General features: G+C 39.8%; 1 protein-coding gene across 1 annotated transcript in view; it reads right to left on the bottom strand.

The window, feature by feature from the left end:
- The window catches only part of PLCG2 (phospholipase C gamma 2), a 55,835-nt gene that overhangs the window by 8,945 nt on the left and 33,688 nt on the right, over positions 1-13,202 (bottom strand). Inside the window, exons 18-28 of the mRNA XM_059481538.1 lie at positions 12,720-12,920; positions 11,331-11,450; positions 10,226-10,406; positions 8,961-9,029; positions 7,714-7,823; positions 6,833-6,929; positions 5,846-5,912; positions 5,434-5,591; positions 2,695-2,797; positions 1,536-1,745; positions 805-950 (exon numbers count right to left, since the gene is read on the bottom strand). Of these exons, the coding sequence (XP_059337521.1) occupies positions 805-950; positions 1,536-1,745; positions 2,695-2,797; positions 5,434-5,591; positions 5,846-5,912; positions 6,833-6,929; positions 7,714-7,823; positions 8,961-9,029; positions 10,226-10,406; positions 11,331-11,450; positions 12,720-12,920 (1,462 nt within the window). The remainder of the gene's footprint in view (positions 1-804; positions 951-1,535; positions 1,746-2,694; positions 2,798-5,433; positions 5,592-5,845; positions 5,913-6,832; positions 6,930-7,713; positions 7,824-8,960; positions 9,030-10,225; positions 10,407-11,330; positions 11,451-12,719; positions 12,921-13,202) is intronic.

The raw sequence follows: 13,202 nt of genomic DNA, 5'->3' as shown, positions 1-13,202 counted from the left end.
TGATTTTCATTGTAAGGAAAAAAAAGACAATGTAGCTGACATTCATTACACACAGTGTGCAGCTCCAGGCCAAGCCCGGAGCACAAGTTCTGTTATCTTTCTTCTGTGTTTATTACATACCCATTTCAAGACATTTCTGCTTTGCATTCACAGGCCCTGTTTACCTCACCTTTAAACTGTAGTGAAGAGTAATTAATGTGTTTCTTTTTTCTCAGAAAAAATACTTTTAAAGAACCTGTCTTACTGCATAGCAATTGAAAACAGAAACAAGTTCAGCCCTGTTTGGCACCCAGTCAAGATGGCAACATTTTCCAATCATAAATTCATCTCTTGAAGAAAAATGAGAATGACATTCAGATTAAGTCATAGTGTATTAAATATGAAGTGGGGGATCAGCTTATTAGGTTTTCTGTTTAGGTTTTATATTTCATTATAACTATCTTTCTTTCACACTCAAAATCCCTGAACTAGTTAGTCTGCTGCTAATCAATCTCCAATAGGACCTTTCTACTAAGAACTCGTTTGATTAGAAATTCAAGTTAGTTAATTTGATATATTTATTAGCAATTACACAAAATCATCCCAGGATTGTGTTTTCAGTCCTATAGCATGTTCTTCATTAGCATGATAAAGACATGTATTTCTTTTCAGGAACCAGTGAAGTTAGTTTTATTCTCACACACTGACATTTAAAAACAGTATTTTGACAACCTGTCAGATCTTGCTCTGAAACATAATAGCTTTATTTTTAGTTTTATAGAGATTTATGACTTGTAAAAAATATAATTTACAAAAGAGATTTACCCTAACTGTCATAATCATCTGCAATTTCCTCTTGGAGTCATTTGGCATTGGGTCATACTCCTCATTTCTCATGCTCTCTGGCTGCAGCACGTAGCCAGTGCGTCCATTCAGGGAAAACAAGGCATGGTTCAACTGCATGTATTTATCTGGGGAGAGAGTGAAACAGTCACAGCACAAGATAGTCTGGAATAAAGCTAAGGAAATACCAGATTAATGGCTCCTCTCTGCAATTCTTTCTGGTCACCACTTCATCAGAAGGAGCTGGAAAGATGGGAGACACTGTTCCTTCAGTAACTGAACCTATCAGGCCATTTTTCACCAATTCCAATCCCAAAAAATCCCATCTCCATCCCAGTTAGCTTCCTATCAGTGTATCACAAACTAGCTGGCCCTCACCATGAAGTGGAATACAGCCTTCCTTTGGCTGTATTCATTCTTCTGAAACTCACTTGAAATATATCTGCTTGCTTTCTACCAAGAGATGAAAGTGAAATAAATCTTTTAGGGCTTGGGGGCAGTTGGGCTCAGAGATAGGGCTTTTGGAGATCTGTTTCTGGGGCCCAGCTCTGGATGGCAACCCACACATGAAAAACCAAATTTCAAACTTCTTCAGCTTCTTGCAGAGAAGTTAAAATAATTAGGATGGTGATTAGAAGGCAGAAGGGCCATAAAGGGACTCATTTACAGTGACACAGAAGGTGGATTCGATTCTTTTTCAAAGGGAAAATTACCTGGAGTTTGGAAGTTCAGAGCCACCATCTGGGAGCCACAAAGCCAGAGGCGAAATGGGTCATAGTTGGATGAGTCAACCCTCTGTCCTTTGGGGTAGACACGAGTCAGCCCCTTCAGGTTGTACTTCAACAGCTCCAGTGGCTTTTGCTTCACAATGCTCTCTGCCTTGGTTTCCACAAAAGAACGGATTTCTCTGAAATCAGGATTGTCTACACAGGGGGAGGAGGAAGAAGAGTGGTTACCAAAGGAAGAAAGAAGTTGACATTTATACTGTATTTTCACCAAGACTTTGTTTTACTTTGCTCTGCCTTGTCCTTTAATGCAATAACTGGCACTGTTTTCAGGCAAAATGGTTGAAAATCAAGCCTGAAAGTTGAAATTGCCTTCCTGCCACATGCTTTACAGAAGGGCAGATAAGAGCCTGCAGTCATGTTCTCATCTCATCATTGCTAATAATGTACTTCTGATCACTATAACACATATTTAAATGAGACATCTTTTCCTGGGTCTAAATGGGGAGAAGAAAGGGTGAGCCAGGGTCAGCCAATGCCTCAAAAAATAACTATAATTATAATGTCTTAAATGCAGTGACAGCTTATTAAAAACATTTACAAAGAAGCTTAAAGAAAAAGGGCACATTTACTGGCTTCTCCAGCAGCAATGACAAAAAACTGGAATTAAAAGTACATATTTCAGTGTCAGAATCCACAGCTTCACTTACACAGGCCCAGTCATGTTATGAAGCCATACATCATTCCAACAGCTTAGTCCTGGCAAACATGTTCTTACAGTAAAATTAACAAATGCACAGTAAACCTATTTATGAAGGTTTTTTACAAACAAATCACAAGTGTTCAGCCAGAGTTTTTAATCTCAAAAAAGTCAATTGAAATGTAACTAGTGAGCTTCCCCATGGAATATACATCTGAGAGCGTGTCTCTAGTTAACTAATTAAAAATTGTGACAGCTCTTTTTGTGATAGATGAGCAGCACCAAGTTCCCTGGTGTACAATTTCAAAGTGCTATTGAAAACTGCCTGGGTGAAGCAGAGCTTTGTTTTCCAGTAGGACAGATTTTATCTTCAGACCTAAAATCCCAACTAACATCTGTAAAGGTAGTCAAAAGGGTAAAAATCAGATGTAATATTAAAGGCAATACCTAAATTGTCCTTGGTTTTGCTCGTTGGCTTGCAGTAGATTACTAGATCAGATAATTCAATGGCAATTAACTGATTCTTTTCCCAGTATTTCCTCCTGTTCTCCTGGAAAACATAACGAAGTTTAGATTCTAGGAACACTGAGTATTATGGCACAGTAGCTCCAGGGTGCACTCTAATGAAAGCCTTCTTTGGTGCCCAGATTCCTATCTGATACCTTAGACACCTGCACAGATGTAATGCACTTTCAGACCCAGCTCAGAGAACAGGTAATAACCAAATGCTGAGGTTTAGTTGGGGATGTTCTTATAGGGTTTTTTTTGGTGGGGACAAAGGTGCTGTTTTGTAAGCAAGGGTTTCAGTTCTTCCCTGATCAGTCATGCCTGGAATCCTGGCAACGTTTTTTTTTTCTTTTAATGTGGCTCTACTCAACTCAATTTTAGTTACATTCTTAACCCTATACCTCATATAAATGCAAATGTATGCAGAAAAAATGCAAAGGGTAGTAAAGTGTTTCTGTATCTATTTATAATCCTTGGCAGAACTTGAGTCTTGTTAGTAACTCCCAAACAGTGAAATTCAAACTCTCTGAGCATCATTCCTATGTCGTTTTCTATTTGTGCACCAAACCCATCATGTTCTGTATGGAAAATCATGTGCAAGCTTGTTAAATCCCCAGAACCAAACCTGCTCTCTCCACTTCCACGTTTGCAAGCACCTGCTCTGTGGGAGCTGAGCAGTGTTCCCTGCCAGCAGAGACTGGGAACTGCTAAAAGCAGCAGGACGTGTCCTGAGTGGAGACATTTGGGCTGGAGGCTTTTCAGGCACAAGAAGCAGCTACAGGATAAAACATGTTAGAGGAGTCCCATACTGAAGAGTGATTAGCTTTGGCACCAAAGATCATGAAGCAGCAGCAGTCAGGAAGCCTTCCAAAAGAATTCCCCCAACACGACAAACATAAAAGGAATGAAAATCAGAACCAGGGAGCCACAGGTTTCCAGAATATCTCACTGAACCACAGATTATAAATTGAAGTCAAAGAAAAAGAAAGAGGAATACAGTGTTTAGACTTGGAAATAACCTTGGGAAAAAGCTGTACAAACCTCATTGTACTTAGTGATCCACCACAGTTCCCAGACATTGCTCAACAGTAACCAGAGCTCTGAGCAGCAAAAGATCACTTTTTGGTGGCATGGGCTCATTCCTAGCCAGAACCCTCTAGAGATAATCAAGCAGGAGAGCAAGGAACAGCCACCCCAGGGAGCATGGCAAGTGTCAGTACTGAGCAGGGATTACAAGAGACATGAAGCTTAGTTTTATCTTTTGTGCACAACAGACATTGTCCAAAACCAGACTCATTTAAAAATCCCCCTGTATCACATTGCAGCACAGTCTTAACTCACTGTGCTTTTTCCTTCCCCAAAATTCAGCCTCTTAACTGTACTGGCAACAGGGGCCTTTCCTCATCTTCATCCCCTCCCCTTGCAGCAGTCAGTCTGTCAAGTGAACTTTGTGGAGGCCACGCTGTGAGAAAAGCCTCCCAACTGACAGAAATGGGTTTTAAAGCATCTTTGAACACAGACTGTTTAATACTTCTCCAACTGTACGGAGAGAGAAAAAGCTGCGAGGCTCCTGAAGAGCCATTGTTGTAGCATAAAAAACATTCAATTTGGAGGCACTTCTTTTAGGTCGTGTTTCTCTTTTTCTCATTTTTACTTCTAAATGAAAGCCTGGCACAAGAACTGTATCTCTCCTCCCCCAGCAACAGGTCAGCAGCTCCTGTTGCTTCTCTCCTTGCTGGATTTACAGTCCTCTGCTTGAGATATCAACTTGTCTGCTATATATAGGATCAGGACAACCCTCAGAGCACTCCCACTCCACATGACAGATAAACACCATGAGCATGAAACACTGAAACACATTTTCTATCAACCATATCACCCACTTAATAAAAGATGAATAAAAGCAACAGAAGAAGTGTTTCCTTAAGCACAGCCAAAGTAAGGATTTTTTGGTCAAGACAAAGACTTCTTAAATACTAGAAAAGATTACAGGGAGGTAAATTAGTGCATCAGAACAGGAACAGCAAGTCCTGAAGAATATCTTTCAGTGGCAGTAGAGGGACATAGAAGCTAAACTTAGGCAGAATCCTTGAATCTCTAGGCAAGTATTAGGAAATACTACTATTGAAGCCCTGGGAAATCCAGAATGTGGTAATTAGTTACAAATAAAGTATTAGCCAAGCAATCCTCTATCAGTGCCACTGCATTCACTGGAAAACAGAGTTAGCAAAGAGGACAAGAAGAGTTTAGGGAACAGCAGCTCAGATTTCACACACCCTCACTGGTGGATTCACAGCTCTGAAAAGAACAGTCTGCCATCAGAACTTCTGCTGCTCAACACTGGGATGAACCAGTGTAACCAGATGGAAAATTGTAGTGGTATCCACCCTGGCCTAGCAAGCACACTGCACTGAGGGGCAGGGTGCAATACAGTACTCTGCTGGAAAACTCCTGTTAACATCAATTTACATAAAATGCTAATTCATGTACTATTCCCCAGAGAGGTTATGGAACAAGATGCACAGCATCAATAAAATGGGCAGACAACAGCAATATGCAAGAGGGTGAAGGACCATGTGAGAGAAACATTTAGCAGTGTAGGGCAGCTAAAGACAAAAGCTATTGCAAATTTATAACAGCACATTATTAAAACAACAACAGATGAATTTGCTGCAATACCTCTTCTGCTGTTTTCCAGGTGATCTCACGGATACTTTGGTACCATTCAAAGAGTTCTTCTACTTTATCAGTTGCAAACTCAACACATGGATCTTCTGGATTCTTAGGTTCCAGAATGAAGACAAAAGGCTTTTTGTGTTTTCCTTGTGGCATTTTCACTGTTAGATAATACCATAGCAAGAAATTTATACTGAAATCCAACAGCTCTTTTTCTAAGGTGTCATTGTTGATTTATTGCAGCATTTAGTATTACGAAGTTTCAACATATTAATTCTGCTGGCCATATTAATACAAGTAGGTGTTTGAGGGGTTTGTTTGGTTTTTTTTTTTAAATCTCTCCTGCTTAAAATAAAAGAGTCTACTTAATAGAGAAAGGTCAGGAGTCCATATATAAGCATCAGAAAATACACACCAACGTTGTATGTATTGAGCACCAGGATGCCACGACACAGAGAGCCCAGTGGGTTGTCCTCAATGATCTGAAAAACATTTAAATCTGACCCTAAATCTCTTGAGTGAACACACACAGGACATTAACAAATAATAAATGTGCACCATTAAATCTAATCTCAGCTTTACTGACAGCATGCTCACCATAATGTTTGAAAGCCTGTTTCCAAAAAACACACAAGAATCTCTTCAGTGAGAGAAGTCAAAACAAGACTACTTTGTAGTAGCTCCTGTCTTGACATAACTGCTGCTTTTTCAACTCTGCTTAAGGTTACAATAACCAGGAGGGAGGAAATGTAATACTTGTGGTTTTCTCCAAAGACTTCTGGAAAATCACTGGAAGTGCTTCAGAAGAACATAAGAATTCAATGTTTTATTTTTGAAATCCAAAGATGTCAAAACTTATTACTGTTCAGTTCTGTTTTCTTTTGTTCAAGAGCTCTTTGTCCAAGAGAGGGGACCAAATTTTTTTAGATTATTTTGACAAATAGGATTGGTTTATTCATAAAAACTTGATTATGGAGAGTAAAACCACTCAAGGTGTGTTTGGACATATAATTTTCTTATTTGTAAATATTAATACAGTGATTATAGAGGAAAACTAGTTAAGTTTCAGGCATTAAATTTTTTAGTCTATACTATGAAAAATCTAAACTGTTCATGATTTTTATTAGCAGGAAACAACCAGAATCTCCTAAAGCCTCACCAATTCAGCTATCATAAATTCATAGATATGTGGGGGTCCCTTCCAACTCAAGATATTCTATCTCCTTAAATAGCTTTCAGCAAGGGATGTCCTGACAAAAATATTCAGCAGCAGAGAACAATGAAGAATGCATTCATCCCTCTATTCTGCTCCCTCAAACACAGCACATGGAATTGTGAGTGTATAAACCAGACTTCCACTTCAGCAGGTAGCCAAGGAAATGCAGCAAACCATTACCCTCACCTGATTTTCAAGCTCAGCAGAGTTATCAGATGACAGATCTTCAACATAATTAGATGGAAAATAATGTTGGACTTTTTCTCCATAATCCCCCTTCCACCTGAATTTAAACAGACAAGTAGAGAGAATGGAAAAAAAAGTTAAAGTGCTTCAAAAGGCTATTAATGAAGCAATAATCCCCAAGAAATTGGTCATTAATACCATACACTAGATGGTCTAGCTGCCTATCACCAAAAATATAAATGATGAAGTAGCTAAGAGCTCTAACAAAGCAATCATTAACTGTAGCAACAGATGATTTCAGAGGGATTACAGTTACTGTAAACTGCAATTAATGACTTAAGAGGCTTTTTCCCCCACCAGTACTAAAAACACTATTATGTGGTTGATTACCCTGTAGAAACTACAGGGAAACATTAGATCCCCAAGCTTTCCAAGCAATTTACAAGCCAGCTAAAAAAGAAAACCTGTTATGAAAGGAGACTGTACAGAGCACTAAAAAAGGTGGGTTTAAGAAATGCTTAGCAGAGCAAGGACAGAAGAAGAGCAATGATTGCAATGACTTCCCAGAACACAAATGTTCAGGAAGGGTGGAGGTATTATGGGAAAAATAGGGGATATACCACACTATGGAGGTTCTGCAGGTTGAGGTTATTGCTGTGGGATAGAAAAATGAAAAAGGCATGAAAAGAGAATTGAAGATGAGGGGATCTTGTGTTTGGGTTGGTTTATTTTTAATACACTGGCATAAAGATTTGTAAGGGCACAGTTAATAAGCAGCAATCAGACAACAGGCAGTTTTTAAAAACTATTACTCAAAGCTCATTTTTTCCTCCATCTAGAAAGTCACCAGAAGTCCTCCCAGGAGGAATCTTTGTCCTTACCAGCCTCCACTTTCCTTTGTGACATTATGAATTAAAGCTCCTCGAGAGAAGCTCAATTCATCACTCCTTTTGGCTCTGTAGTCATACAAGGCTTTCACTGTTCTCTGAGGCTTTAAGAGAAACAGAGCAAAGGGGTCATCTGAGGGGACAGGTCAGAAAATAATCAATAATGCAATCTTAAAACAAAAATAATAGGGCAGATTGGATTTTTTTTGTTGTTGTTATGAAGCTTAGAAACAAAATACTGAAGTTCCTGAGTGACATCTATTGGTGGAAGTAAGTGATGCTACTTTGGTACTATACAAGTATCAGCTTGGAAAAAAAAGAAAATGAAAAAATAAAATCTTTCTTAGGTGCTGCAACATAATTAAGGTAGAAAACATAAACCCAAAAATTTTTAAAAACCCAAAGTGAAATATAAATCCTCTATTTTTATAACACATTGGAGTTTTCAGGCGGAGGTGCCTACAAAACCTCCACTTCAAAACCCCATCAGCAATCCTGCTGATCACACTTCCTTTGGGAAGACAAAGTTTCACCAGGATGAGCTAAACCTTTATCTTGAATTTACTCCTACTCAAATGCTTCAGCAGCGATGCAAATTCACCAGCAAAAATTACTAAAAAGAATTAGTCACAAAATTTACAAGCAGGTGATTCTCATGAGAATTTGCAAGTAGGCAGGCACTGCAAGAATTACAGTCAAGTAATGTTTGCTGGGACACTTGTTTTTAAAACAGAATATAAAGGATAAAAATTCTAATAATTCATTAATAGACCGAAGGCACCAAATTTTTATAGAAAGCATGTGAATAAACTCTGCACTTATTTGTGCATGCAGAAGATCTTTGCTAATGGAACAAGAGTGCACAGACACCCACAAATACAGAAATGTTCATGGTGTATTTTTTTCCTTGAAGATGTGGCCTTCTCAAATTAAACCCTCTCACAGGTATTTAATTTGGAGGCCCACAAACCAAATCACCTCCACAGACTCAAGAGAAGAAAGTGCCCAAATTCCCAGACTGAGTGAATCTCTACAGGATTTGCACACAAGAAAACGTGTGGGTACAAATTTTAGCAAGAAGCTTGAAAAAAGTCACACCCTTTCAATTTCTGTTGTCCAGTCCCCCCCCTTAAACCAAGCAGCCTGATGCTTTCAATTCGTTTTATTTCTGCCAACAGGAAACCAACAAGTCTCATTTTCAGAGGTCTACAGTAAGTGTGAACATATCTCTTAAAGCATACCACTGCGGGGGTGATTTCACTGGGCTCCACATACATCTTGACTTCATAGAGGGAATTAATATCTTTTTCCTAAAAACAAGGAAGAAAAAATAATCAAGTTTCAGGAATCAAGAAGTTATAAAAGTACTTCTGGTTTATTGAACATTTCTTTCTGAAACCACCTTTCTGACAGCACACAGGCCAACAGAAGAGGAGGGAAGCCAGTCATCTCTGTTTTGCTCACCTCTACAGTTGAACATAACTGAAGATGAGTATGTTATTTAATCTGTCTATGCCTCAGTTTAATGAACTGAGTAAAACCTAGTGAAACAGAAATACCTCATAAAGGTATCTTTTAATCAGTCAAAAGATTTTTTTATTGTGAGTACTCTTCTATGTGCAACCAGAAAAGAAATATCTGCACTTATGATTTCTGTGTTACAGTACTTCAGTACCAGCACTGGTTTCATTATTAGATGACTCTACAACAATATACAGAGTCGTTTTTTTCATTTTATCCTCTCCTTGTGATTCCATCAGAACCCAGCCCTAAGATACAGAACCTTTGCTATAGGCAACATGATAAAAAATCCTGAGGTCTAAAATCTTTTTAGTCTCTTTTAGTCTCCCCAGAAAAAATAAAATCCTCCGGTTTTGATTTCTGCAGATCTGCCAGATGTAGTTTCCTGCAGCTTCAAAAAGACATATACTTGAAAAGTGAAGACAGCACCTCAGGCTTTCCAAAGCAAAACTCCCTCAAAATGAAACACATCCATGCAGAAAACAGCCCTTTATCCTCAGTTAATTATCCAGGCTCCTTGTTTAGTCAATGGCTAGAGACAAGTCTCCTGGGGAGATTTCCTCCTCATGCTTATCTCACAGTGAGCTTTCAGAGGTACCTTTTACCACAGAAGGCAGTGGGACACCGTCCCTGAAATGTCCAGAGTGAGAGGCACAGCAGAATATTTCATTTTTTCTGAAGCACTTAGCAATTGGCATCTGCATGATCATTTTAAAATCAATGCCCACTTCAGCCATAGAATTCAGGGCCAACTGTAAGCAAGTCTATTATCAAAAACCAATTTTAGTAGTGCAACGACCCCCAGTACACAGTGGGGCTTCTCTAATCAAATAATCATCAAAGATGAAGCTGTTCTTCACACCTTTGTGAGAGAAGTCAGTATAGACTTCATAGAAATTGACCTGCTTAACATCCCGCAGAGATCCTGTACCAGAACCAGAGCCCAGCCCAGTCCATCCCAGTCCACCCCAGCCCATCCCAGTACCGTGCTGTAGCGCTCCAGCAGCTCCTCTGTCACGGGGTAGCGCAGTTTCATCTTCCTGTACAGTGGGTGCTTCTCGTAGTAGGTCACCAACTCCACCAGGCTCTCAAAGTAGGCCGAGGTGCCCAGCACAAAGTGCCGCCCCTCCTGCTGGATTCTGAAGTGCTTCACCTTCCCCTCTGCCCTGCAGAACAAGGGCACAGCTGTCTCTAACAAAGCCTTCTTTATTCAATTATTATGGTTATTTAATTATTTCGATAGTTAAGGAAATCAGTTTTTAAAGAAAAAAAATTTCTTGTGCTTGAACACAAGGTTTGTGTTCGCAGTAAAACCATCCATTGACAACCATCCCATGCAAAACGACCCTACACCCTTTTCAAGCTGTTGAAGTTTTGGTACTCCTTGTTTTCCCTGGTGTGAAATGGTTTTATTGAGATGCTGCAGCTCCTGTTACTTCAATGTCCACCTTGGTAACAGCAGAAAATTTCACCCCATAGTAAACAGGAGACTGGGGAATTTTGGACAATATTCAATACACAATAAGGCATGCAAGTAAGCAACTTTATATTTTGCTAAACTATGCGTTTTCAGAGAAACATAATTTGATCTGAAGGCATGATGCAGAACATCACAGTTCTATATATTTCATTAATGCTTTTTCAAGAACCACAAAACTGTTCAAAACTATTTCCCCTGGCAAGAGGAGCCAACGATTTCACTTTGGCATTTCAGTTTTATGACAGGTCAGGATTTCTAGGGGATAAGGACATAGAATCATTGATGAACCTGCATCTGCACTGTAATTTTGAAGGAAACTAAAATAACACTCTTTAGCAAGGAGTGCCAGGGAATGAAAGAAGGGCCACCCATAGTTCTGTATGGGAAGAACAGGACAGCTGGTGCTCAAACAATGTTTATAAAAGCATAAAGGTTCAGGCCAGTCACAAATTAACTCTTGCACATACTCTCATACATGGACCTGCTGCACAAATGAACCACGCTAATTATTCAAAATTTGAAAAAAAGAAAAGATCATTATTTTTTTTTAAAGAAAAACCAGAATATTGTTGGGCTGCTAGGCAAGGTAGTCCTACCTGTCTTTTCTTACCTGAAAGTCATGGCAAAAGAATCAGGTTCATCTCTCTTTCTAATGAGAAAGGCTCCATCGCGAGGAATTCGCATGAGCATGTCTTCTGCCTCACCCCGACTCAAGTTGTTATAGTACCAACTGCAGCAGTGAAAAACCAGAATGGGCAAAGCATTACAAGGCTTGTCAAATGTCATTTTTGGAAAATAACAGCCAGCGTTATTAGCAACAGAGTTTCAAACATCCTAAGAAAAATTATGCATTAGATTTTCCCCACCTTGGCACCTATGACAGCAGTTTATTACAAAACATTGTAAGACAGCAGTTTATTTTGGATGAAAGCATCAAGAATATATCAGAACACCTTGTCTGTCTGAAATAATAAAACATAAATCTGCATTTGTTCCTGAAACAAAGGCACTGCATCCTGCTTTTAGTCTGCCATTCAGTTTTCAGTATTTATTCCATTTTGACATAGTAAATTTAAGATAATGCCTAAACACAGACAAAAGAAAGACACCAGGGATTTGTATTTTTTATTCAGAGCTTGATTTTATCTTTCACCATAGGGATGGACCTGTCTTGGATCCAATGTGCCTTCAGTGAAGCTGTGGCCACTTATAATGGCAATATATCTGCAGCTTATGCAGAAAGGCACGAAAGTCTAACACTTAAATTCTCTTTCCCAAGTCACTGGCCACCAAAGTAATCTATGGGTGGTCAGTGACTCCCAGATCCCAGGGGGACAAAAAAAAATGGAATTTTAAAGTCACTGATTAGTATTTTACATGCAAATATTTACTTTTGCCCACTGCACAGAAAACAAAACAAAGGGCAGCAATAACAATGTTCTGCCAAAAAACAAGAGCAAGCTCTGCCCAGGATCTGTGGCAGACAATTACCAGCTGGAAGTAAACACCATGCTTAGTTCCTATTACACGGGGTGAAGTCAGCCTAACCAGCTCTGAGAGGGTGAGGTGGAGGTGGGGTTAGGCAAATGTAGCTGTTTGGGCTCCCTGCCCCAGGAACAGAGCTTCCAGATGGCACAGGCCACGACCACTTAGTTGCCAAACCACAGCCAACTACTGACATCCAACCCAACCCACTGGGTGTTGTAAAACACTGCACAGACAAAGGAAGAATTGTCACATTTCCACAGCATTACAGTTCTCACTGATCCTCCAGTTGCTGCTAGGAAATTTGCTTTCCCAGTCACTGCTCTCTGTTGTACCAGGTTCTCACAACGTCATCGCCCCTCCCTCAGCATCTTTCAGGAAGCCTATTCCTCAAACTTCCACGGACAAGCAACACTGAAGTGCTCCTGAATCCATGGAATTTTCTATGCAAACTTCCCACCTAAAGCAAGGCAAGGACAGTGACATGAGAGCAGTGCTTGGCTTCCATACATACTCTTTGGTCTCGTGAGGGCTGGGGTTGGGCACAGCATCGGTGAGGCGTAGCTCAAACTCAGCACATCGCAGGTGGGCCTCCTTGTAGTGTTGGATGAGATCATAGATGCTGTCAAAGGTCAGGTTGTCTGTCAGGTAGTATTTCACAGCGTCCCCATCACTGGTGGAACGGATCCGGCAGTGCTGGACTCTGCCTGACCTCCTGAAGGAGCAGAGGGGGCATAAGGGAAATACAGGGTTTGTAACAGATTTTCTTTTTTCGAAGCATTTCCCCACCCATTCCTGGTCAACTACTTGAGGAGCTTGTTGTGAGGCAAGAAAGTTGTGTCACCTCATAAAACAGCCAAAGTAACCAACAACAAACATTCTGACAAGAGAGGTTACAAGACAAAAAACAGTAATTGTCAACTGACAGTAGTTTAAAATCTGGCATAAATTTATTCTGCAAAATTTGGTCTGACAGCTCTCTGGCTCAGAAATCCAT

This window comes from Ammospiza nelsoni, chromosome 13 (assembly GCF_027579445.1).
Source record: "Ammospiza nelsoni isolate bAmmNel1 chromosome 13, bAmmNel1.pri, whole genome shotgun sequence".
NCBI classification, from domain to species: Eukaryota; Metazoa; Chordata; class Aves; order Passeriformes; family Passerellidae; genus Ammospiza; species Ammospiza nelsoni.
Note: the sequence above shows the minus strand (reverse complement) of the source record. Positions and strands in the feature narration are given on the sequence as shown.